A 27,426-nucleotide genomic window follows, 5' to 3' on the forward strand; every position below is an offset into this window, starting at 1 on the left:
ATTATATAATGTCAGAGGCTTCCCCAGAGATGAACTTGGCAGATTTTACCTGCTCCATTCCCTCCTGAGGAAGTGTGGCAGGATGGGACATCCTTGGGTGTTGCTCAGCAGAGATGGTGGGCAGGAAAATGCACTTCTGGATGTCCAGCCACTGTTGGTGTTAGAGGGAGCTGGTGGAAAAGGCTGGCAGCCAGGAGGGTAAGGCAAAAGGAGCATAGCACGACTGAGTCGTTCACTACGAGTGAAGGAGTGAGTGGGACAATAATGGGCTGCTGGGCTTTAAAAAAATAACCCGAGCTGCTTAATGCTAACAAACATCCTGTGGGAAAGTTAATGGCTGCTGAAAGAGGCTCAATAAAGGAAAGTGACAAATCCTACTATAGACGAAAGAGGAGAAAATATCTGAAATATTTCCCGTTAATATGGAATGTATTTTTTGTTTAAGGTGTGCTATTTGTTATAACAACACAGGGTGTCAAAAAAACCCAAACAAACAAGCAGGAAAGGTGTGCCAAGCATGGCACAAGAAACTCTTCGGTGACCTGAGAACTAAGAGGGGAACAACACCACAAATCCTAGAAATAAACATTTCCAGCTGTAAGAGTGCGGGTGAGGGGCCGGAGGAAGCTTTGTCCCAGACAGGGACAGCAGGCTCAGGGCTGCCTGTGGGCGAGCGGAGCACTGTCACAGCGAGGGGTGTCCGTGCACAGGGGCATGAACGAGCCTCTTTTGGGCACAGGGTGGGCAGGACGCCCTCAGCACCCCCGGATCGACCCTCTCCATGGGCACGGGCGGCGGCGGAGGGTGGCGAGGGCGAGGGCCGAGGGCGGGGGCCGGGGCCGGGGCCGCCTCGCCTCGCCCCCGCCCGCAGCCCCGCGCCCCGCGGACACACCCCGGCCCGGCCCGGCTCTAGGACCGGCCATGGGTTTGCCCGGAGCCCGGCTTAGCGCCTGCGCGGAGCGCCGCGGCCGAGCCCCGAGCCCCATGGAGAGCACCGAGCCTGAGCCGAGCGACAGCCGCCCGGTGGAGGAGGAGGAGGAGGAGGAGGAAGAGGAGGAAGAGGAGGAAGAAGAGGAGGAGGAAGACGACGGCGCCCTCGCGCCCCCGGAGCAGCCCTTGGCCGCGGTGAGGGTGCGGGGGGCGGCGGCGGAGGGGCGGCGTCCCCCTCCCCGGGCTCACGGCCTGCTCCGCCGGGCGAGCACCGGGCTTTCCTGAGCGCGGTGCCCGGGCCGGGCGGGGAGCGCGGCGGGGCTCGGGGGGGCCGGGCCGGGCGCTCACCCAGCGCTGGCCGCCGCGGCGGGAAGGGGCTACAGGTGGGACGAGCCCTTCCTCCGCTGCCTGGGGCCGAGCCCTGCTCGGTGGAGCGCGGGGCAGAGCTGTGCAGCACGACCCTCTGAACTGCGGGATTCGCTTTGCAGCCCCGTTCTGGCCGCTGTCAGAGAGCTTTGTGCACCCTCTATCCTCGTCCCTAGTGTCAGATTATTATTTATAATTATCAAATATCTTTTTGTCTCCCCCTCCCCCCTTAACTTCACAAGTGACTCCCCCTCCCTGGTCAGTGCAGCTTTACCTTTCCGTGGTGGGCGTGTGGTCCTTACTGATTTCTGGCGGCCAGTGTATAAAAGATAACGATCCTCCTCTGAGAGATTAAAAGAAAAACATCTTGGTCCGGATATATTCTGTTTCCTGTGAAAGGGGAGAGGTGGCTACATGTGTCCCGGGTGTCCTGGGGAGGAATTCGCTGGTATTTGGGAAGTGTTTGGATAGAAAGTACTCTGCTTAGTTTGTTTGGTTTTTTAAAACGGTTACTTTGTTACCTGTAAAGAAAAATATTTTTTTTTTCTGTATCCTCCCGGCTCAGGGTGGTTTTTGGTACCTGAAGCTGTCAGTTTGTTGACTTTCTGTTTTCCCCCTAAAGCAGGTTTCCAGTTTTCACTTGAAAATATGATACAGAACATAGGTATAAAGCAAAGCCCTGTCAAGGCCTTTATCCCACAGAGACCTGTCTTATTTGAACGAATGTGGTGTAGGAGAAGGGAAGGCAGGGTTAGTAGCCTTTGCCTTGTGTGGTTAATGTTACATGAATCTTTATTTTCCTCTTCTAAAAAGATGGAAGACTGTTTGGCAAAGAAAATGGAAATCACGGTTTCAGAAGCTGAAAAACGGACTGGGAGGAATGCCATGAACATACAAGAAACGTACACTGCTTACCTCATTGAGACTAGGTGGGTGATGAGAGCTCACTCTCAAGAGTACATGGATGTGCCACTCTAAACAGATTTTCCTTCCTTCCACCCCTAAAAATAATCAGGTACAGTTGATGAGAGGATTTAGCTGTTTTGTGCTTTGTTATGTGGTTATCAACCCACTCTGGAGGATCTTTTCCTGCGAAAATTTGGCAGCTGATCTCCAGTACTAGCGCTGGTGTTGTGTAACTGTGTACTGTAATTCTTCATTTGGGGCTAGGTGGAAAAATGTGTGTTTGAAAGTTGTTGCGTTAATATGGTGTCAGCAACTGCTTGGTTATTTTTTGGACATAAGCTGGACAAGTTTATACGTGTATTTGTGAGATTGTGTTTGAGAGAGGTTTAAAGTAACGGTTAGGCTTGCTTGAGATGACAAGAAAGAAGTCTTGTGACTTGTGTCATGTGGTCAAAATTTACTGCTCAGTTTATATTTTAAGTGTTTTGCTTGATCTGATTACCACATACTCCTTGTAGATGGTTTAAGGGTTAGAGTTAATTATTTCCTTTCTTCATACTAGCTTGAACTTTCACTGGGGAACTTACTGCTCCCAGTCTTCTTGTGTTAACAAGATTAATACTACTGGTATGATAAACATTCTCAGTACCACAAACACAAAACTTCAAGTATTGAGTAGTGAGCAAAGCTTTAAAATCTCTTCTAACGTATCGTTACCTCCCAAACAGTCACAGATAACTCCTGTTAAGCAGGATCATGTTACTCAGATTTTCAGAATTAGAAACAAGAATTTCAGAATTAGACTTTATTGGGAGTTTTGTTTTGCTCTTCTTTATATTACTAGTTTTAACTTTTGGGCCTCGCCTTTGGAATGATGTGCTGTACAAAGAAAACCTTCTGAAATGAAGCAGTTTCATTTTGCAAAGGCTCTGAGCAGTTCAAATTGTAATACTGTCACGTAAGCCTTCTATCTGCTAGTTAAAAGGCTTCTTTGCTTGTTTAACTGATGGACACACCAGTCACACCGACTGCAGGCCTGCTGGGATAAGTTTATTATATTTCCGCTGAACTTAAAGAATGAAATCCAAAATAGACATGTACTTTTCAAATATTGTAACTCTTTGACAGTTGCGCAGATGCTTAAAAATCCTTCTACAGCGTATTGATATTAAAGATCACACCCTCTCATGTAAGTAGTGTTATTTTTATTGTAATGATATTTCTGAAGGAAAAGAGAAGAAAATTGTAATCAGTGGGGCCTAACTGTGATATGAAGTGTACTCTGGGGGCAGATTTATGCAGCCCCAGAACATGCTGACTGCATCTCCTTTTCCAGTCATCCTTGCATTACTTTAGATTTGCTCCCACTGGTCTTTCCCAGTTGTTCTTTCGTAGTGGCAAAACTGTACTTTGCTGGCCAGATTGTGTTCTTTCATTAAGATTTATTTTACTCTGTAGTCAGCAAATACCAAGACCAATTACATGTTTGTCACAGAGCTATTGAAAATGTGGGTTTGTCACATCTCTAATAAAATAGGTTCTCTATTCCTTTTGCTGAGAAGGCAAAATTTCTTGCATAAATATAATTGGTGGCTATTAAATGTGCTTCCTGCTGGGCCTGTAGCTGTAGGTGGGCTTCACAGTAATTTGTCTGTGGGTAATAAGATATTTTGTAGCTGAAGAATGAAACTGTTTGTAGTAATATAAAGGGAAGACCACTTAATAATAGTTGCATTATGTTTATGTGAACTGGGGTTCCACCATTATTGCTATCTAGCATTTAATTTCAGTTTGAATTGAGGAATTCTATCTGGGTGAGTAAGAGACACAAGATGGATACAATTACGACCATAGTATATTTGTTACAGAGTAGGAGCTGAGTGCTTAAACCTTTAACACGTAAGTTTCACTGGTGCTGGTGAAAATGTTTTCAAAATGCTAGTGATGTTGTTGTTTTTTAAAATGAAAAGATTTATTACTATGCTCACATTTTTGTGTGACTTTTGTTGATTTTTTTTTTTTTTTATGTGATATTATACCTTGATGTAGATATATTTCTTGGAGACAAAACAAACTTCACTGCTGTAGACTGCAGAGCCTCAGCCAATTCCAAAGGCTGTGCTTCCTGAAAGAGTCTTCTTGGTGTACACCTTTCTGCATTAGCTAATTCGATTTTTATGGTGAGCTATTTCCATTCAACCCGTCGTGATGTCGGTTTGTTTCACAGCTTCTGTTAAACGATACAGTTATTTAAAAATAAATCAATTTTTATATTCCCCCGGTGAGAACAGAGTTCACTTCTACCTATTTGTGGGAAATGGCATTAAGGCAAGTACAAATTCTTAGGATGTGTAGCTAAATATTCCTTCATGAGATGTGCTCAGCATATCACTTGCTTTTCTATAAGGGAAGTAGCAAATATTCAGGACATCACTTAAACCCAGACTTACTTCTTAGAATTTTAGGCAGCTTTGTTTTATATCAGAGTCTGCATGAAACTACAAGAACTCAGGTAGAATAAACCCCTGAATCTGACTCTTGGCCTTGTACCTGGTATTTTTCATGACAGAGCTGAAAGTCAATCAGACTCTACAGTGCTCTGTAGTATCGCACTTTTAATTATAGAACATACAGGGAATGCCTTTTATTTCGTGGTCTCCTTTAAAGTAAACAATTTCCTCTGTAGTAGTAGGACACTTCCATTTAGTTCACTTTCCTTTCATCCCTGCTGACTATAAGGTCTCTATCCTGTTCTTCCTGATCAAACAATATGATGACTAGAGTGTATTTTTTTTGTTCTGTTTTGAATGTGGCTTTAGGAAAAAGTAGCATAAGTTTGTGCAGCCTGGTATCTGACCACTTAATAGCAGGATCCCTAGTTTCCAGCCCTACTAGTCTTCACTTCCTCTTGCAGTAATTTGACAAGGGGGCTCAGTTAATTTCCTTTTTACTCCCCCAATATGGCTGGGAAGTTACTAGTCGTATTTCTGTTTTCAGTATTTGGAAAGTTTTCCAAAAGTTAAATTGTTACACGAGTGATACCTGCTTCTCTGCTAAGACCTTGGTTTGCCCATCCAATGTGTGAGAACTTCTAAAGAAAGTTTCTGTGCAAGAAATGAACTTGGAAATTAGTAGCTGGCCAGGCCACAGTTCAGTGATAGCAGTGCCGCATTGTGGGATTTCAGTTTTTCCTTTGTTGCTTTTGTTTAATCCCCTTCTCAACATTTCCTGTTTCACACTGGATTAGGTGGAAAGCCCAGGCATGGGTTTCCTTGGAAGAGGCAGAGGATGAATGCCCACAGAGGTATGTTGTGTTCTGATAAAACAGCAAAAGGCAGATTTTGGCAAATGGGAGTCAGGAAGATTTGTCCAAAGTACTCCAAAGGAGGTATGAGGGGAAAAAGTCTAAATTCAGCCTGAGCTTTAAACAGGGGAGAGTTGGGAGGTGAAAGAAGACAGAGGATTTGAGAACTTAGTTTTCTGTTGGTTTTTGCTTGATTGATACTGTGAATCATTCATCTGCCTAACAAATGTATGTTTTAGTTAAATACAGTAAACTGTGTGACAGTGTAAAAAAACCAAAGAATCACCTGGCTGTGAAAAATCTTCTGGCAAGAGAAGTGCCTCCTTGTCATACAGCTTGCCAGGTGAAGAGCAATTATTAGACATCAGCTGTCTGAGAGGCCTGAATACAGAAACTATTTCTAAATAGCTGGTGGAAAAAGTTGCCCATCCCTCTAAAATGGTGTTCCTCTGCACACGAGTGAACCTTGCCCGCTCTAGGAAGTGTCACTTCTCGTACACTGGAAGGTCAAAGGCTGAAAGCAAAGTTACTGCCTCTCCCGTTGAAGAGGTGATTGCTTTTACAAGGAAATAAACCTGTGTATTTCCTTCTTGTCTGATTTAGTACTCTGCAGCCATTCGTCTTTTTATTGCTTTCAGAATTGTTTAATGGCTCATTTAAGATAATTAGTCTTAAATGGGAAGTGAGAAGAGGTTAATTAGATGGACTAAAGTTTTCACACTGACACTTTGAGTTAAGGCAAATAAATGAGACATGGAGTAATGTAATCTTTGAATTGGTTATGATAACATCAGTTATAAATGTAAAAGCTGAAGGTTTCAATTTTGTCTTTTTAATTTTTTCAGGCAGGTTGGTTCATTCAATGAATAACTTGCATTGTTAAAAGTGTACTTAAAGGGGAAACATATGGTTTTCCTGCCTGAAGACTGCACAAGTATTATATTGTGTTTTTAGAACCAAAACAAATTGAGAAGTTTGACTGAATGTCAACAAGTGATTATAATCTTAATTGAAACTGGTCTGCAATACTTGCATTTAATGGGGGAGTTCATAATGTGGTCTAAAAAATTAGATGGTAGTGAAGGTATTAAGTGTAATGAGTGCCTTTGTGGATTTCTACTTCCGTTCTGAAATGGTGTTCCTGGGGAGAAATGCTCTTGTAATTGGTGGTATTTTATGACCTCATATGTAACCAGGTGGAGACATTTTTGGTGTGATTAAAAAAAAAGATTTCTCTCATCTTGGTTGCTTGTCCCAAATCCATCCGTGCAGTTTCAAACTCTTATTACCTCGTTTAAAAGGTAATGGTGCTGACACAGGCTCCTAACTGAGGGCTGTGCAATGCTTTCCCACCGCAGCTTTGCAAAGAACTTTGCTGCTCCCCTCCTTTACCCAACTCTGCAGCATTGTGTGCTCTAGAAAGCACAATCTGGGAGCTTTACTGTGAGCCTGGGTGTAAGGGGGAATCTGAAACTGATATTAATAATTTCAAAATGTCTTAAATGTATTCAAGCCAATTAATTAAAGAAGCATGGTTTCTTTGTTAGGTGCTACATAGGTGCCCTTCTGATGAAGATAAAAGCTGTAAAAGGCAGTGTTTGCGCTTCTGAGACAGTGAGAATAAATGCATGTTAGAATAAAGGAAACAAGTATGATCTGAGATGAGAATAATTGCAGGCTGCTTAACACAGACTACAGTGAGGAGTTGTATCAGATGCTGTCTAGTTAAGAAAGAATAAACTACACAGGCAGGTTTGACCTTCAAGATCCTCTGGTAGTAATTTAATCTTTTTCTTCAGGGTATAGTGTGAGGTTTTGTGTCCCTCACAAGGGTTGTAAAGCATGATTAACTTAGACTGAGGAAAGCCTAGCTGTTGTCCACAGATCTGCTTTGTCAGAATAAATTGACAGTAGGCTTTAGATGTAGTAAACTTCCTTAGTGTCTTCAGTGTGGGCAGGAAAGATGCAGTGAGTGGTATGAACTGGTCTAGCAGTCTGCTTCCTTCCTCCTGGAGTTCTTGAGGCCCTGTGCGGGCATAAAATTTCAAGTAACAAGGTAGTGGTTTGTACTGATGTAGGACTAGGCTTCTCTATAAAGCTGTGGTCCTTTCTTGCTGAAGTGCTGTGCTCCCAAGTGACCTTTTAAAATTTTTGATTAAAATTTAGTTTTCTGCTTAATGTGTGTAGGACTGAGATGTTACTACTATGGGTTTTTTAAAATAACTGATGGGTTCTTATTAATTGTAACAAACAGAAAGCTGATAAGCAGGCATGTTTAGAAAGGGCTTCTTTTTTTTGGCAGTTAAGGCTCAACCATGGTCTTTGCTGCTCCTACTTTCTAATTAACTCTGCAAAACAATTTCAGAGCATTAAAAGCATAATTTAGAGTGGACCATTCTCCTGTCAGAAGGCTGGCACAGCACCATCTGTATCTGCAGCACAGATGGGCCCTCTTGGGATGTGGCTGGGTTCTCAGGACAGTCCTGACCTGTGTTTTTCTTGCCTTCTTGCTTATGTTTGCTTTTGCAGCCTGTTCTCAGGCAGGGTCCCCATAATACTATCATGTATGGATGGTAGCTGTCTTGTTTAAGGGGTGATGATAACCCATGTGAAAGTAGTGCTCTTGAATCCCATGGTGTAAATCAGCACAGCTGCTGAAGGTGAAGATAAAAAGAATCTGTAATTCTGAAGTACTTTCATGTGTCTTGAATGGCCAGATTGTTTACCAAACCTGCTGGGAGTTTCTCCTCTAGGAATGCAATGTTTGTGCCTTCAGCTTTCGACTAAACAATTCATCTTTTGAGGCATAGTAGCTCAATTCCTTATCTATTCAAATTTACCTCTACTCATCAATAGTTCAATCACTAGATACCTGCTTTGAGCCGAAGTGTTCTTGAAATATTTAAATGGTGCAGCAGTTAGTGTGGGGAGGAATGCTTCACAGCCTGTCATTGCAGGCTAGGCTGAGCTTACCCTGTTCAGAACTCAGTATTTGCAGGTGCAGCTTCATTGAATTAAAATACTCTAATAGGGAAGAATTCTGCAGGATGCTGGCAGTGTGAATAGTGGCTGTCAGCAGTGTGCTCGCCTTTTTCTCTTGAGTCGCTCTCAAATAGTTTTAATCTCTAGCAGTTTGTGTTAAATGCTATGAATTTATCCTGTTTTCTTCTTAGTTGTGAAGTTTCTTTTTCCCTAAAAATTCAGTCACCTGGAATAAATGTTCTTTCTCCAAGGCATGGGTAGATACATAAAAAATGTTCCAGCTTACTAAGTTAAAAAAGTATCTTTTGCATTCTTCTATGTGATATTATTTCCACCTTAAGATGTAACTAAACCAAAGTATATATCAAGACTGTTCCTCTCTAATGAGAGTTCACAAATAGAGGCATTTCATATTTTGTTTAAATGTATCAAATAATTGGGGCCGCTTTGGAGTGGGATTGTTTTTCAGTTAGAACATTAGAAATCCGACCTTGTAGGTTAAGAATAGCTTAAAATTATCAATAATTTGTGTACAACTTAGATGTTTTAAAACTTCAGAAAGTTCTTATGAATTCAGGAACTGTAAAGCCTGACTTTTGCTGGAAAAAAGAATGTAGCACTCTATTCTACTAAGTACCACGTGAGTAACTTAATTGTAGTTCATAACTTATTGTGCCCAGTTCTGAGTTCTCCAGCACCAGAAGCATGTGGACTTAGTGAAGCAAGTCCAGTGAAGGGCCATGAGGATGATTATGGACTTGGATTGTCTGACCTCTGATTGGAGAGTCTGAGAGAGATGGTCTTGTTCAGCCTGTGCAAGAGACAGCTGATTTTAGCAGTTGTGGATCAGTATCTGGTGGAGAGGTAAAGAAGATGGAGTCAGACTCCTGTCATGCAGAGAGAGGGCAAAAGGCAGTGGCTACAAATTCAAACATGGGAAATTCCATTTAAAAGTAAGAAACCCTTTTTATTGTGAGGTTTGTCAAACATGGGAATGGGTTGCTGAGTGTGGTGGTAGAGTCTCTGTCCTTGGAGATACTCAAAACCCAGCTGGATGTGGCTCAGAGCAGCCTGCTTTGAGCAAGGGAGTTGGATCACAGACATGCAGAGGTGCCTTCCAAACTCAGCAGTCAGTACTGTTCCATGTAGGTTTATACCAGTGCTCTGTATGCTAATTAGTCACTTCAATGAAGAACTAAAGTAGATATAGACATCACTGTTTTCTGTTAAGTGCCTTGTGTGAATTCTCTCTCTGTATTCTGGCAAATGCTAACTGCCAAGAAGTGTTACTACCCAATGCTTATTTTATGATATTGATTTTTTGATTTATGATTCTGTTGCTTTGAATGTCTTGTATGAAAAATTATTTTTCTCGTCAAGTTTTTGTATTACTTTCCAATCCTACAATATTCAATGATTTCTCCTTTTATAGTAACATAAAATCCTTTATTACCTTGATAGGTGATGTTGGTTTTAAGTCTTCAACGAATTTTTGAGATGCATCAATTTTGTACCCATTTGCTCTGGCTAGTTTGTTACATTTTTTTGTCCTTAAATATGTCACTTTGAACAAAAAGAAAATTAGAAGTGCTTTGAAATTTTCTCTTTTTCTAAAAATATCCTTTAAAATATCTTAATATTTTTAAAGTTATATTTGTAACTGTATCAACTGTTGTATGCAAGACAATTTTTGTCCTTTGAAGTGCAGACTTTCCCACTTAATAGTAAATTTCTTCTTACAATACTCTGTATCCTTCAGGTACTCATGAAATTTTACTGACTTTGAACCTAACACTGTTTCAAGAGAAATTGGGCTGTTTCTATAATGGTGCAGACTAAGTCACGTGTGTGACTCTTTACTTAATTGTGACGCACCTGTTTGTTTTTGATGTGTAAGTGCGTTGACTTTTCCTGTGTTCCTAGAAAATTTGAGTGCTATCAGGCAGAAACTATAAATATTTTTAAATTAAGTATGTAGACATGAAATGAATTAAGGTTGCTTTAGGTTATGGTCAAGTCATGCAGTAATCACTACTATTCCTGGGGCCTTTGCTGTAATTGCACTGATGGTTTGAGGGAGCAGGTGGTAGCTCACTAATGTTCAAATCTGCTGCTTTATCTTTCAGAGCTGTTGAGTCCCAGAGTGAGGGACAATGTGCCCCTGTGGACTCCCTGTGGCGACGTTACAGTGAATTTGAGTTGCTGAGGAATTATTTGTCAGTTACCTACCCACATATTGTTGTTCCACCTTTGCCAGAAAAAAGGGTAAGGAAACCGGAACTGTGGCTTGCTTTGTTTTGTTTGTTTTTTAATTTACTCTTGACACTCTTCTGTTTAACTAGGCTGACTTTGTTTGGCATAAGCTATCAGCAGATAATATGGATCCAGATTTTGTGGAAAGAAGAAGAATTGGTTTGGAAAACTTCTTGTTACGTGTGGCTTCACATCCTGTTCTTTGCCAAGACAAAATCTTCTATGCTTTTTTAACGCAGGTATAGTAAAGTTATTTCTAAATACATTATTTAGTGATTATTTATTTAAGATAATGTCCTTTTGATCTTCTTCCTTTCTATTGACCCATAGCTTGCTCTGTGTCAGGAGGAAGGGTAGACAATGTGAAGCTTCTTAACAGCACACTGCAGTTGTACAGTTGCCCTTCTAATGTACCTTACGACTTTTTTCCAGTCAAGTTGTAAGGCTCCTAAGAGAGAATTTCCACCTCTTTGGAACAGCCTTTTGGGAACCTAATGCATGCTGGTTGGAAAAGCTTCTATAGGACTAAAGCTGACTGCACAGACAGCACTGGCTTCCAATTCACTCTTTGGATATCCATGGTTTCTTCAGCCTTGTGTTTTGGATCATGATCCATTCATGTGTCGTGGTCCAAAACCAGTACAATACGTTGTCATGAAAGTTGTGGTCCAGTTGTGAGCTGAAGCATTTCATTCTGCAGCTTTCAACTTTAGGAGATATTGGATGGTTCTTTTTTCTGTACTTGGATGAGAGATTCCCAAATACTGGACTGAGCAGCTGTGTTTGCCATGGCACAGTACAGTGTGTAGGTGAACCAATGTATGGGACCTGAAAATAGTGGAAAATCAGCCAGTACACCTGAGCTGGGTGAAGGCATGTGCACTGCAAACTGTTGTCACCTGTGTGTTGTCTTCTCTCTGCCTTGAGCCACACAGGCCCTTGGAGGTGCTGGTAATCTCATAGGCAACAGATGATAGCTACTCTTCTCTCTAAAGACCTAAGCTACGTCTTTAGACAAAGCTGTGTGGCTTCTGCCCCTGGCCAATAGATTGAGGTAATTAAGTACTGAAGAGAAGAGAGTTTTTGGGGGGGAGATTAGTATGTAAGCACAACATAATGATTGGTTATTCTTAACCCATATTCTTGAAAAGACATAGGGAGGGTAACTGAGGCAGAAGCCAGGCATACTGGAGAAGCTCCTTTGATACAGGCTTTCGTGGGGGCTTGCAAAAGCTGCAGCACTCTTAAATCACTCTAACTGAACATTCTTCTCCTGTATTTTTAGGAAGGTGGATGGAAAGAAATGGTGAATGAGACTGGATTTCAGTTGAAGGTAATGACTGTAATTGTTTGTCTCATGCTTGCTGTGACACATACTCCAGCAAACATGTTTTAGGCTATTTAGGAAAGGATGTTTGCTGTAAGAATGGGTCAAAGGCATTTCTTTATGATTACTTGTTATTACAAAAACCATGTTCTTGGCATGTGATAGGTAGGATTGCAGTTAAGTTCTCTAGCAGGCTTGTTACGTGCCTATGTAATTCTGCTGGTAATGAGAAGTATGATCCTTATAAGCTTTAAAAGTAATGAACTTGAGGCCATACCAGTGGGTTTTTGTGTTTCAGTTTAGTTTAGCATTTTTAAAGGTGGGTGTCAGATTTAGTCTGGTAAGAGGTGCAAGGTGTCAAAAAAGGGTAAGCAAAGAGGTCCGAATTGTAGGACTTCTTTGCAAGGAGCAGTTGGTGAAAGGGACTAAGACAGATGGATTTGGTGCCCCTTAACTGTTTAACAGAATGTGTCTTGAAGTAATCCTATCCCCATTGACATCAGCGAGTTCATGGCTGGGTAAACTGGTGGAAGACTTGTAGGAATAAATGATCAAAGGTCGTGTGTCTGTACAGGTCAAGAATCTGAGAAGCTGATAGATTGCTGGGCTGTGTCTGGAAGAATTACTGTATGGGGACAAATACTGAGCTTTTTGTTTCATTGTAATGTGATCTGCTCTCATGAAATCACAACTGAAAACTAGGTGGATTATGAAGAATTATTCTAAATACTGAGAGCTAAAGAAAATCCCTGGTGCTCTTATCCTCAGTGTCCAAGGGGCTTTGATACTGACACTTACTGTTGATAAGTTAAGTTGACAATAATTCTCTTCCATCACAGCTGGGTTTGCATACTCCTAGTATTCACAGTGCAAACAATGTAAAGCTCTGAAGCTGCATACACTCATAGGAGTTCAGAAAGTTTGTACTGGCAGGGTGTTTTCAGGAGAGCACACAGTAGTGTGTTTATGGAAGAAAACTCATAGCAGAGTGCTGAGAATATTTGCCTCCCTGAAACCACATTGTAGATTAAATGAGAGATGAGCAAGTCTTGTTTTCCCTCTAGATTTGATTGTGTATGTTTTCCCTTTTACAGTTCCAGTTTCCTTAGGAAAGAAAAATAATTTTTTCAAAAGCCTGGTGAAAAGAATCTTCCCTTTATTCTACATCTGAAATATAAACCCTCAATACTTAGCACTACACTGGAAGGAAAACTTCTATTTAGTGCATGTTTTAGACTAGAATCAGACCATTTGTTTATGTTTCTGCTGCCTCTGCTGCATTTAAGCAGGACGTGTCTTTTGTCTGAGAGTGTTTGAACCCTCTAACTAAAATTTAAATTAGGAATTAATGCAGTGTAGCATGCTGTAGCTGAATGTTGATGTTGGAGACTTTGTTTATTCTGCCAGCTGTATCATTAAATCATGCCTTTCCTCCCTTCCAATCCCAGCACTTAATTTTATATTTAAGGGATTTGTCACTTGGGATTTTAACCCTTCCTGTAGGAAAGAGAAAATTCCCATCTCTCTTTAGTTTACATAAATGATTATAGGATCATAGTAGGCATTAATCTGAAAACTCCTCAGCTGTACCTCATTTGATAGGTGGTTCTTCTCTAAAATGCTTGTGCGTATTACTCTTAAATCAATTCTAAGATTGGACAGATGTTTCTCAAGAAGCCTAACTCTGGTGTAAATGCTCAGAAGCGGTGTGTGAGAGTTACTGTGCTACAACTGGCAAGAAGGAAATAGCTCTAATGACATGGTTGAGCATTGTCAGGCTCATGCTTCCTGCCTGATAGTGCTTGTGTGAATTTACTGAACTCTTTCTTCAGAGCACTGCGTGTGCCTGTGACAAAAGACGAAAAGTTGTCCTGTAACTGTAGGGTAGGAAGTGGTCCTTTCCAAGTGTAAAGCTGTTGGATGTGCATGCTGCCCCAACAGACTCAAATGGCTTTGGTGCCTGCTGTTTCAACATAAATACAGTGTTTTGTGAAATAGCTGCTTAGAGGGAAGGACTCTGATAATGTCAGTGTATCTAGATGATGTTTGTACTGTGAGAATGTGTGAGGAGTACCTGCAGGTGTTTGCGAACAACCCAAAATGTAACTGGCTTGTGTATTGACTTGCTGGGGTATAGCAGTGGAGATTCAAGACTGTACAAGCCTCAGAAGTGCTCTGAATAAGCGTAAAGGTTGGGACTTAGAGCTCCTGCAGTGTTTTGTGTTTCTTGTGCTATCTGGGACATGCTTCCCCATGCTGCCTTGTCTTCCCTTTGCAAGATATTCTTAGAGAAGTGTCACATGCAGTGGTGGCAATGAACCTGCTTTCTCCTACTATAATGTGGAGGGTTTTGTTCCCTTACCTTTTGGTTTGTGGGTTATGTTTTGTTTTGGTGGTTTGGTCATTGGAAGAACAGCTAAAGTTAACCTGACTCTGCTACCAGTCCACCACTAAACCATGACCTGGAGTGCCACATCAGCATATCTGTTAAACACATCCAGGGATGGTGACTCCATCACTTCTGTGGGCAGCCTGATAATCCTTTTGGTAAAGAGATTTTTTCCTAGCATCCAATCTGAACTTCCCCTGATGCAACTTTGTCCTATTGCTTGTTATGTGGGAGAAGAGACCAACCTCCACCTCACTACAACCTCTTTTCAGGTAATTGTGGAGAGCAGTAAGGTCTCCCCTGAGCCTCCTTTTCTCCAGGCTGTTTGGGGCATCTTCTACTCAGCCCAAATGCAGTGGGAGGTGAAAGAGTCTCAGACTGTGCCAGTCTTATCTGTAGAGGGTGTTGCAAGGGCCCCAAAGGAAGGACTCTCTCCTTGTTTTGGGAAAACACTGTGTTCTCTTCACTGACAAGTTCAAAATAGCTCTTCAAGCTCTGAGTTTTCTGTAACAGGGCACAAAATATTCTCTTGTCTTACACCAGCACTAACAAGTACTGCTGAAGTAACTTACTGCTTGCAGCTGTGGCACAGCCTGTTAGCTAAAGGGGTACACTATAGGAAATCTCTACGCCTTGCAAGGTGTGCTGATTTATTTTCCTTTTACTGAAGAGAAGGATGTTTTGATCAAAAGTAAACTCCAGCCATTTACCCACAATTGGAGTTTTTCTTTAGTATAGATGAGCCCTGAGCGAGCTGTGTGTAAAATGCATTATAGAAATGAAGAGTTGTAATGATGTGGACCTCTGTGGATGAGGCTGGGCTCTCTCATCTGTTGGTGTCTTATTAGGAGTAAATACTCATTGCACAGTTTAATATTCAAAAAATTGGAAAAAAAACCCCTCCATCTCCTTAGAAATGTTCAATGCTACTGTTGCAGTAATTGGTAAACCAACATCTCAAAAACTAAAACAGTCAATTAGCTTTTTAATTAGGTATTGAACTTTATTCTGTAGAGATTTATATATGCTCTACTATAGAGAAGAACATTGCATTAAAAAGGGCTCTATTCTGATATACAAATTACATATTTTCTGTAAAGCAAGTCATAAAATAAGAGAACACCATATATAAGATTTTGATTTCACTGGGGAACTGTTCCTGGTAATAAAGAGCATATAGAGGTCACTCTACCACTGGTTTTATTTGGTTTGAAAAATATAAAATAGCTTGTCCATATGGTCTTAAGTTACCTAATTGCTTCATCTAAAAAGAATGTGGGGTTGTGTATCTTAACTCCATGATTTGTGCAGCATTTTAAGAAGGGGCTATTTTTGTGGGACGTGGATTATACCAGCTTTATTTTAGTGGTTACTGTTTACATCATATTCACAAAAATAGCTTAGTTTTTTGACTTTTTAATAAAAATATCTGACATTCAGGGCAGCTGGTGTCAACTTGTTCAATGTTTGAAGATTTAAATACTCCATGAAGGCAGGACTTTTTTCTAATGGTGCTGCCAGAAGGCTGAGATTTTTTTTGTCACTGAAATTTAATTGCATTAAATTAACAAAGCTTTTTTTCCCCTTTTTCAGGCAGATTCCAGATTAAAAGCTCTTAATGCAACATTCAGAGTGAAAAACCCAGACAAGTAAGATTCCACATCCTTCTTCCCTCCCTTTCCCTTTTTCAGTTACAGCTATTACTTCAGGTGACAGAATATTCTATCTCTTTAGTATAAATTCAGAAAAGAAAAATTATCTTTCTGCACTTCAAATCTTAACAGAAGCTCAGTAAAGAGGTAGTGTGAAAAGATTTGATAAATCCTGCTTCTAAAAGCAGGAAACATTCAGAAAAATTCCATCACTTTATGTAAAACAAGTATTCCATTTTAGCTAGACTAACACAAAGGGACAAAACACCCCCAAAACCAGACTCAGAAAAAGAACCTCTTAATATTTGTTTTCAGGAAATCTTTTCAAGCATGAACAGAGTACAGATTGATAGTAGGTCTTTCCAAAAGTCTGCTAGTGTACAGTTCTGGATGCATGCACCCTGGTGTTGCAGTTCATAGTTCTCTCCAAGCTGCCAATTTTCACAGATGCTATTGGAGGTCCAGAGGTCAGTTCAGCTCTGTTGTGGTTTACAGAGCTCTGAGACAGGCACTGGAGCAGTCTGCTGGATGGAAAAACTGCTCAGAATTGTAAGTGTGTATAGTGGGAGGTTCATCACACCCTTGGTGATGTGGGAAGGGTAAAATGGGTGTTTCTACTTGTGCAGTAGTTAGAAGCATCAGTGTGCAGCGATGGGGCCAAGAGGTGTTGCTGTTTGCCATCCACAGGCCATGGAGACCTGTGCAAAGTGCCCTTCTGGGTGCACCTGCTCTCCAGCAGTGGCCCTAGGGGATGCTGTGCCGGACTGCTTTCTGTTGTCTGTTCCCTTTGTACTTCCATAGGATCTGTGGGTATTGTATTAACGGTGTTAGAGGGTACATACCTTTCTGAACCTCTTCAAAGACTTAACCTGTGAATTGGTCCAGTCTCTCCTTTTTTATCGTGCTTGTTTTTAGGGCCTTCTCTGGTGGCCCGGAAGCTTTTAGCCAGGGTTTAATATAAAGGCTAACATTCATGAATGAGATTGGAAGACAGCAATTCTCTGTATCTGCAGGTGAAAATGGTCCCTTGTTTGACTGCTTCATCCTCAGTCATCTTCCTCTGTGGCCAGTAGGAGTTATCTTTTCCTGTTCTCACAGCAGGGAAACTGCCAGAAGTCTGACTGTAGGCACAGGTGGGCAAGACTGTTTAAGGAGCATCCTTGTTATCTTTTGAGGTAACAATGTTTCAGAAAGCAAAGCTGTTGTGAGAAGTAGCTTGTTAAAAAGCAGGAAAAGAGTTAATACAAGGAAAACATGAGCAAAGGGCTTGTAACAAAAACAGTCCTTGAGTGTGTGTGCCTTGGTAGAGCCACGTGAGAGATGGCACATGTTTTCTGTTGTATTCTGCCAGCTACATAACTTCCAAATTGAACTTGGGGATACAAATTGTTTAATAAATAACTGATGAGCAGGAGTTGTTTGTTTGCCTTTCACTGTAGCATGTGTGGCTCTAACAGGAGGGACAGTGCCTTGCTCTGCCCAGCACACTTGTGCTTGAGCTGCCTGGAATGTGATGCCTGGCCTCTCTGCTTTACCTTTGGTGCTTTTGTGTGGCTGGCTGGTGAAGTGGTTCAGCAAGCTCACCTTGCTGAAACAAAAGGTGTGACTGCTGTGTGGAGTGTAGGCTTTCGGGTTCCTGGGCCAGCGGAGGTACAGGCGAGGAAGAGCTGCAGCTCCCAGCTGGGATTGCCTTGCGGTGCCATGGAGCTGCATCCTTCAGCTTGGCAACGTGAGGAGCTTCATGCAGCTGAAACAAGGCTGCTCTTTGAGGTCAAATGTAGACTGAAAACTAAACCTTCTCCTGTGGGAAGCAATTTATAGTTTCAATGGTGGAATTAAATGGTGATAAAAATACGGTATTCTGGTACTCAGAGGTGAATTTTTATCTACTGCAGACCTCTCTGATTTGGCCTCATGGCACTCATCTTTTCTTTCTCTCTCTGGGCTTTAATCAAAACCATAGCTTTCGGTTTTTGGTGAAAGATTTCTTTAGAGAATACTAAATTCTTTCCTAAGGCAGTTTTTTTTTTTTAAAGTAGCTCTCTGGGGTTTTTTTGTCTGGTTATTCAGACAAGTGGCTTGCTTTTTAGTGAAGAGTTCTGTTCTTGTAGTATCTCCCTTCAGAAAACAGGAGACTGGCACTGCCACCCCCTGATGCAGGGAGGAGTACTGCTGTGTAAAATGCACAGAGTAAACAACTTACTTTGCAATGTTGTCTACTGTAAAGGAAAATTTTTTCTTTGCCTGTATCATAATAGATATTTTTGAGAGACCTTCTGGTGTTCCTACACCAATGTGACCCAAGCAGTCCTTCATTTGTGTCTCAAGTTCTATTTAATAACTCAGTTAAGTATCTAGACTGTTGGTAACGTTGCAGAACCAGTAAAACCAAGTGAAAAGTGCTGGTTAAAAAAGCCTCAATTACTGAGTGCTGAAACTGTGTCTTGTTTTACACTTCTACTCTTAGGATACACTGGAAAGTAAACATCCCTTTGTGTGCGTCACTGAGCTCTGTTTGGAAATTACTTTATAATTATGTAACTTTATTTTACATGAGCAATGAGTAGGATTTAAGCAAATACTTGAGAAATAAACTTTTGATCTGTAACACCACTGGTCTCTTAAAAACAGTTTTTCCTGAAATTTATATTTGTAAATTTATCAATTTTTACAGAAGACTGGGAAAAAAATAGCAGCACTTTGGTTTATGCTTTTATGAGACAAAATAGAAGAGAGCTTGATTCTGAAGTAGTAATTTTTAAAAATTATTTTTTTAATTGAGGAGGAATTGGTCTGGGAGAAGATGTATTGCTGCTGGAGGCCAGGATACTGAAAGTCCTCCTAGGTTCCTGACTCTTGCCTTCAGGGAGTACAGCATTCCTAAAAGATTTCTTGTGGCAAAACAGGATAAATAAAACTTCCCATTATAAATTTCTGGAGTGGAAAGGGGAGTCTTCCTGAGCTGGAGGCATACTTTTTAATCTTTTGTTTTTACTTCAATTATTTCAAATATCTTCACTGTACGTGTCTGCAGCTGTCTGACATGCAGCCCTGGTGCATATTTTATGAAGTGTAAACTGAAAAGATTGCTCTCTAAATCCCACTATGCAGATCAGCAACTACATTTCTTTTTCCCCATACAGTTTCTCTGCTAACTTTTAAATCTTTTTATGTACTTTAACCCTGTGTGTGTGTGTCATAATACTATAAAAAATGCTTCTTGGAAATCAAAAATATTAGAAGTCATAACAAAGCTTCTACTTCTTGAATGTAAGAATGGGAATATTTTAGGGGAAGACTTCCTGGCAGGGGAGGAAGAAGTGTTAAATGAAAAACCCTGGAATTTCATACTTGGTCACCCAAAACAAGTGACCCGACTCATTTCAGTAAGACCTCTTGGGTACAAGCTATTCTGAAATACAAAGCCTGACTGTGTGCCTGTGGTGGGAGGAGGGATGAAATTTTTTTTCATTCTTGAACATCAACCTGAAACACTAATCTCAGTCTCCAGTTCCTTAATTCTAGTTGCATTCTTCTGTGCTTATTTTCAGGTTGTTGTTTAGTCATTTAGGTAAAGCTGTTCCTGGCTTCCCATCTGGATGAAATAAATACATTCTTGTGTACCAAAGTAGGTCATGAGCTAGACTTGTTTGTAGTAGGGAGGATTTATGTGCACACAAGAGGCTGTTGCTGTGGTTTAATTGGTTACCTGTCAGTAGCAAAGCTGTGGCAAACGATTCACCTTTGTTATTAGCAAGAGCTAAAGGTGTCAGTTTAAATTGCCTTTGAAACCTAACTGGGCTGGCTGATAAAATGCCTCTTCTCCAGAAGTGACAAGCCAGCAGTGTGCACATGTCACTTGCAGTGGCTTCCCTGTTTGGTACCTTGTTGAGGTGTAGTGATTTGATGGCCTTCAGCCATGCATGGCTCCTGTGCAGGTACAAGTCTCAGTAGGATTTCACATGTAACGTTACTGTACAAGGATTAGCCTTAGGGGAATTGGAATTGTGAATGCTTCCTTGAATCCCTGAAAAGCTGTGCCCAAAACTGGATAGAGGCAACTTGAAAGTGAAGTATCTTTGTCAGGTCAGAAATGCAAACATGCTTTTATTAAGAAATATGCTTCAGCAGATTTTGGCTTTGTTTTTATTTGAAGCTTTCATATTCACTAACCCTTGCTTTTATAAATCCCATTATAAAACCCAAACAACAAACCAGTGATGTAATAACTTCAGCTAACTACTTTCATTTCATAAAATTTTATCTCTTAATTTGATCTGAGCCTTCAACATTTGCATTTAGAAAACCAGAAGACATGCAAGTGTTGGGGTGTTTGTTCACTTTGGGGAAATTAAACTCAGCAGTCACTTCTTCAGGAGTCTTCAGCTAATTCCACTCCAACACAGCCCAGGCTCCGTTTCGCTGGCCGCAGGGCTGTGGCTCTATTGTGCATGCTGTGAAAGCTTGCTTTCATGATGGCTAATGATGTACTATCTGTTTCCTGCTCCCAGGAGATTTACTGAGCTAAAACACTACAGCGATGAACTGCAGTCCGTCATATCACACCTTCTGCGAGTCAGAGCTGTAAGTATTTCCCATGTGTGTCGTGACAAATAGTATGATTTATTTATAAGGCAGTATTTCTTGTTTAGTCAAGAGAAGTGGTATATGTGTTCTAGAATAAGGGCGGTTTTGCCTGAGGGAGTCTGTCTCTGGAGTGTGGAGCAGGAGACAGCAAGAGGTGAGGGCACTGACTTTGTAGAGATTAGGGAGGGGGAAAGAGTTCCAGATATGATGGTTGAGTTGACAGTGCATGTTGCTAATCGGCCCTGTCCTGTGATGGTCACGTACCACAGGGAGGTATTTTAAAGAGGACTGAGGTGTCTGCTTCTCTCTGCTCAGCAGACAAGTTACTTTTGCTGGATGTTTGGTTTGGGAAGGGCCTCAACACAGTTTTCTGGTCAGACATATAATAAATTGTTTTCCTGAGCTTGTAGTATGAATCCTTTATGCTTTCCAGTATGTGTTTTCTTTTTTGGCTCGTTCATTGATCTGCAATGAATAATAGTCTTTTTAATGATGGCAACAATTATGTTGTGCATTAAGATACTCTGTGGGTTGAGAGTGGAAGGTTGTTATTTTTTTAAAGACACAAAAAGGTAATAGGAAATTTAAATTCCAATAATGAGAGCATGATACTTCTTTTTAGTATGTTCAACAGGGATTTAATTTTTGATGGACCTGTGCGGCAGAGAGGTAATGGATTGCCCTGCTAAACTCAGATTCTTGAGAGAATTAATCACTCTGAAGAGTGGTGTTCTACAGACAGTCCTGTTTTCTCAGGGTTGTGTGTGTGAGATCTGTTGGGCAATTTGTTTATGTTTCCTTTTTACTACTGCTGTGACAGACATAATAATAATAATGGTAGCTCTTGCAGAACTTCACTCTCATTCTTTGGTACATCATGATTGCAAGGGCATTATCTGGATTACAACTCACACTTCAGAGTGTACACGTGTCTTTTTTTCTGAGGTTTTGCCAGCTTTGTAGTGCTGGCTGCAGCAGATACTGACACTCCAAGCAGCTGAAATGACCTCTAGCTTGAGCAATGAGTCCTGCAATGGATAGCTCATTTCCTTTCCCTCAGTTCACTCAACTGGGTGGAAAAATCGGATCACTTGTTAGAATTTTACTAAAGATTTCCCTACAATCTTGATGTCAAGATGGACTTCTGGCTTGCCATCTCTAAATTAAATAAACAAGTGTGTGCATAAATTTGGCATTATTTGGATGAAGAATGCCTTATATTTGGTTATCAAAAACTGAAAGGAACTTGATTATGGTCTCCACAGACATATCCTATCAATGAGCACTTCCAAAGACAGATTTGAAATGCTAATTTTCAACATAGCCTTGATTGTGACTTCAGTCTTCCAGGACTTAAAGCTGTTGATTTTTTTTTTTTTTTTCCTTTCAGTAGTGGCTTAGGTTAGATTTAGGCCTAATCTTGTTTACCTGTGTAAGAACATTAGGGCTTTAACTTGGATTGTGTATGTGGGTTTTCACAAGGCAATTACACTTAATGTTGATGACCAAAACCTGTCTCTAAAATGTTTTAGAGGGTAGCAGACCGGCTTTATGGTGTCTATAAAGTCCATGGCAACTACGGAAGAGTATTCAGGTAAGAGTTCATCCAGTTTTGATATACATACATACATAGACAGTTATGGGGAGAGAGAAGGGAATTTCTTGGTTATGTTTTTATGCTTTTGAAAAGTATATCTGAAACATTTCATTGTCTATCTTGAAAAACTCTGTATTGTAGTGCTAATGAGATTTCTGTGCTGCATGCAGAGATCTCTGGATCTGCTGAGCTTAGTCTCTAGTGGAAGACTTCAGCTTTGCTTTGTATGCCAGACCTTCAGGCCTTCTGCTGCTGCGTTGGCATTTTGTTTCTTCAGAAAGTAACTCACTGTACTTCATGCAGTTGTCTCTGAAAAGCTTCTAGGTCCTTTTAATGGATAAAAGTCAACAATTATATCTATCCAATTTTAGTATCTTTTGTAAGTGAATTTGCCAATAATTTTTTTGATTTATATGAGGGAATTGCATGCTCAAGTTTTCCATCTCACTGGAGAATTCAAGAATCTAAACTTCTGGTTAAGGGAAACCTCCTGCTTCTACACACTGTTCAAGTGCTAAATTTAATTCTCTGGGTTAATGGATTGCAGATGTCTTTCTCATTGGGGTTTTTTAAATGAAATTAGGTGCAGTTCTGTAATAACACAAACAAATATCAACATCAGCAGAGTGGAATGTGTATGAAAAAGTGAAGGGCAGAATAGATGCATTACACATAAATCATGTGAAATATAAGGGGAACCTCTTTTTTCGTTGTAAAATGAGTTGTGGGTGTAATTCTTGTAACTAAGAATTCTCATAAGGTTTCTCAAAGCTAAGAACACAATTAAAATGGCAGTGTACGTACCAGGATGTCCAGAACAAGTCTGTTGCTATCTTTTTTGTAGCTCTCTTTCTTTCTTTATCTAAATAATCCCCCTAATGTAAATAGGTAGTTGAGACAATTGCAAGTAGGTATTTTTTTCATGACTAGAACTAAACAGCAGTCTACTATGAAAACATAAAGCTACATACATCAAATAGTTTCAGGAGAAGTAAAATGCTTACAGAAGTCAAATCCCACCCTTTGGTTTTTGGAATGAGAGGCTTCTATCTGATATCCTGTAAATCTGGAAAGCTTAGTTTCTTCTTGGTGAGACCAAAATCTCTTTCAGAAAGTTCATCATTGTCATTGTCCCATTTATATTAAGTGCTAGGTGGTTTGGTTTTGTTTGTTTGATTTTGTTTTAAATAGAGTTTCAGCTATTTAAACAAGATTATGCTCAAAACCCATCCCAAACTACATATATTTGTGATGATGAGTTTAGGGACAATTGTTTGTATTACAGAGTGCCATAAATGGCCTTGTCACATTGTTAGTGCTGTTCCTTAAAGAAAGAAAACAGTTTGACCAAGTCTAACTTTGAGGCAGTTTCCATTCAGGTGTCACCTGGAAAGAAACTATACAGGATGCAGCTTATTAACTTCCCTTACCCTTCATGTGTGATGTTGTTTCTCATTTGTTTTTCCTACAGTGAGTGGAGTGCAATAGAAAAGGAGATGGGGGATGGGTTGCAGAGTGCTGGCCACCACATGGATGTGTAAGTACTGACTGAATATCTGATAGTTTGATGTAAGCCAGATGTGGAACTCTCCCTCTTTCCTCTCTTTTCCCTCAACCCCAAAGTACATATGAGTACCGAGAAAGTTGGGGGTGCATTGTTTTTAAGTATACAGTGTTTCTGTGACTTGGATGCAGGCACAGTTTTAGCATCCATATACTGTATTAAGTAGCTCAAAAAGCCTCAGGAGAACCAGAGGGGTTTCTTTTTTTATTATTATTTTGAAATCGTAGAAGTGTTTGGAATCCTTCCAGGTTTTTTTAAGCTACTATGCCAGAAACTGGTGGAATACAACTTTAATGTACTGCAGACCTGATGAGATCCATTTGGTTTTGATAGCAGCATTTTGTACCATGCAGTAGATGGTACACAGATTTGGACTTAATTACAGGGAGTTAAGAAATTTAATTAATCGGCACCAAAACTCCAGTGGATTCTTGAAACAAACGGTGACTGGATATAATAAAGTAAAGAATCCTCTCTTTGCATCTTTAGAGTCATTTGGCAGAGTATGTGAAGCACAGCCTTCAAAATAAGAGTCTAGCACTTGAGAGTGCTCACAGAAGTGGTATTCTAGGCTCATGACTTCTGCTTTTCAGGTAGTCATATATAGCAAGTGAAACAGCATTTCTTACCACTCTGATTCCTCTTCTGTGATCCCACACAACAGATAAGTAACAACTCCAGCAAGAGATGGAAGGTGTTTAACACTTCATGCAATATTTTTACCAATAAGGTGTAATTGGTGTGGAAATAAAGTTCTCAGGTTTAGTTTATAGGACAGATTTACATATGTACTGCTGCCTGATTGTTATTGGTGTTGTCAAGTTAACAGGTTGTCAATTGTTACTGGCCTTGTCAAGTGGAAGGGTTTGAAGAGCCATGCCCTCATCTTCTTCAGAGTAATTCTGGTTTTATCAAATCTTTAAGAATTTGACCCCCTCTGAATAATTTATTCACATTTCTGTGTTTTGGCTCATGGGGTGGCTTCCATCCAAGAAAAGCTGTAATATTTTCAAGGCAGAGGGCTCTGGTGAGAATAAAGCAATGGAGAATGCACTCTGCTTTCAGAAGAAAAATAATTGAAGTAGGGGTGGAATACGGTGTTAAGCACCTTCTGCGGCAGGCAGGAATTGAAGAGATTATGAAAACTTGGTATAATATAGTGGCGTTAAGGAATTGCAAGTAGGTTTTCAGTGGTTCAGATACACCACGCCATGATGTCAAACACCTGGAAATGCATAACCAATTAAAAGAAACTTGTCTCACTTCTCAATTGGGAGGTCGAACCTTCTCACACACTCTTAATATTTATATTTCTGTCTGTAACACAGTTAGGGCTTAAAGATCCAGAGTAATAGCAGTGGGTAACTGGTATTCTGGGTAATTTTAACCACTGCATGAAGCTTTCATTGTCATCTCCTCTGCTCTGGCACTCTTGTACAACAGTAATCCCTCAGTGATGACCACCAAGCAGGAAGCAGCAGTTGTGAGATTCAGGAACTCATTCAGTGACCCATGTGGTCTCCTACCAATAAGGTTCATATCTATAATCTCTTTAAAGTACAACTTACCAGTTCAGTTACCATTCCCATAATATCAGGCAGGAATTTATTGCAACATAAAGCTACTTCTAGAAGGTTGCCTAATATAGATGTTAAACTTCAAAACTAATTTAATTATTCTCTATCTGCCTCATATGCTGTAGTCTTTACTAGATGTTTATTTAAGCTTTTGAGTTGTTATTGGTTAGTATGATCTATAACTGCTAAATGTTTGGAGAAGACATCCCAAAGCTTCTCTGGGTGTGGGCTGTGTTACAAGATGAGGCTTGCTAAAGTGACAGAGTATGCTGAGAAAGTTGGAGTGAATGGCTTTAACTAGCACTTAAAAGATGAAAGAAAATAATGCCAGACCTTTGACTTCTGTCCTTTTTTCCATTAATGAGTGACCCTTTATCTCTGCATCAACTAGACTGTCATTATATATTGAACCAGTCTAAACCAAAACAAAGGTTTAGTTGACAGCTTACACAAAGAGTGAGAACATGTCAGGTGCCTTTAGAAGTTACTGCAATGTTTCTCTTTAACACTTTTCCTAGTTTACCTAAGTTAGGCAGTCAGAAATGTAGCTTGTCTTAATAATATTTTTTTTTCCAAATTATACTCAGTTTAAAAACCTGTCTAGGTAAGGTAGCATTTTGTTTGGTGAGATTTTTTGGTTGTTTGGTTTTGGTTTTTTTTTCTGAGAGTCATCTGCCACAGATGAGCTCTAGCACTGCTCTAAACTTAGATTTTACTTGAAAATGAAATGTAGTCCATCTGCTGCCCTGAGAAATCTAACCACTATACTAAAATTACTGCACTGCAGAACTTAAAATAGGGTAAGCCATTTATGACCTGTGTGGCTGCAGGGTTTTTTCGGAACAAGTGTATTTTTCAACAGTTTTGACTTATTCCTTTGATTCATGGTGTGAATTCTTGTTCTCTCTGTTCTTTTATCCCTTCTACTTAAACTGGTCTGCTGTTACTGACCACTTCATATGTTATATTTATTCATCACCAAGAGCCTTGATAGGGCTTTTCCTGGATGTGCCATGTCTTTGATTTCACAGAGCATCAAAACAACTCATCATAATTTCAAGCTTCCCAAATTCATGTTACCAGTTCCCTTTCAGCTTGAGACTCTGCCACTTCTTCTATAGAGCCAATTACTGGAGAGGCATATCCTCTCCAGGAAAAGGAAAAATGCAAAGATTTTGCAAAAACTTGAAAGCCAAGAGGTACCATAATTAGCATTTGGGTCACATTGTGCTGGTTGCTAGAGAAGAATGGACATATGCTCACTTCAGAGAGCCTGCAGATGTGTGAGAGATTGCCACATAGCTGAGAATCCAGACTGAGTTAGCAGAATAGATGAAGGTATTTGTGTGGGATGTCATTCATCCTGGTTATCTCCAGTGGCACATGCCCTGAGTGCCGGGCTAAAGTGGAATCTGATTTCTGTACCTGTGCCAAGTGAGATGAGCAGTTACCTCTTAGCTGTAGGCTGTCCCTGCAAATGTGTCCCAGACAGTCACCTTGATCAGCACAAACATACTAAATACTGTCAAATAAGCAGTATCAACTAGAAAAATAAAGTGCTTTTTGCCATTTGTAGGAGACATCAGTCTAAATAACAAAACTCTTACTGAATGCAAGAGCTGCAGATTTGGTCCAAGCCCTTGTACTTCAGATTTCTCCCTAAAAAGAGGGTTAAACTTGCTGTTGCTCTGAATTAATATGTTTGACTTACACAGTAGACAAAGCTATAGACTTTGAAGGAGCTGAAGGGACTTAATGTTGTGGTGTTCAGGGCACCACTGTAAGTTATCTTGTACTCATGCTGAATAATGAGCCATGAAAGCAGCCTCTGCTTCTCAGAAGGTGTGATGTTCACATTCCTGGGCCTTAGTGCTTTCAGCCTTGAAGGATTCCTTCTGCACTATGTCTTTTTTTTGTCTTGGTGCTGCCTATTGACTGTCTACTGAAGAAAAGGAATAAATTGGGGTTTTTTCCTGTAACAAAAGCTGCCTC

At 40.4% G+C, this 27,426-nt stretch overlaps 1 protein-coding gene across 1 annotated transcript in view; it reads left to right on the top strand.

Moving 5' to 3' along the window:
- Nucleotides 1-904: 904 nt before the first annotated feature.
- SNX4 (sorting nexin 4) overlaps nucleotides 905-27,426 on the top strand; it is a 32,822-nt gene continuing 6,300 nt past the window's right edge. Inside the window, exons 1-9 of the mRNA XM_039555125.1 lie at nucleotides 905-1,125; nucleotides 2,110-2,225; nucleotides 10,615-10,753; nucleotides 10,831-10,980; nucleotides 12,027-12,074; nucleotides 16,051-16,106; nucleotides 20,621-20,693; nucleotides 22,229-22,290; nucleotides 23,765-23,830. Of these exons, the coding sequence (XP_039411059.1) occupies nucleotides 922-1,125; nucleotides 2,110-2,225; nucleotides 10,615-10,753; nucleotides 10,831-10,980; nucleotides 12,027-12,074; nucleotides 16,051-16,106; nucleotides 20,621-20,693; nucleotides 22,229-22,290; nucleotides 23,765-23,830 (914 nt within the window). The 5' untranslated portion in view covers nucleotides 905-921. The remainder of the gene's footprint in view (nucleotides 1,126-2,109; nucleotides 2,226-10,614; nucleotides 10,754-10,830; nucleotides 10,981-12,026; nucleotides 12,075-16,050; nucleotides 16,107-20,620; nucleotides 20,694-22,228; nucleotides 22,291-23,764; nucleotides 23,831-27,426) is intronic.

Source organism: Corvus cornix, chromosome 7, assembly GCF_000738735.6.
Source record: "Corvus cornix cornix isolate S_Up_H32 chromosome 7, ASM73873v5, whole genome shotgun sequence".
NCBI classification, from domain to species: Eukaryota; Metazoa; Chordata; class Aves; order Passeriformes; family Corvidae; genus Corvus; species Corvus cornix.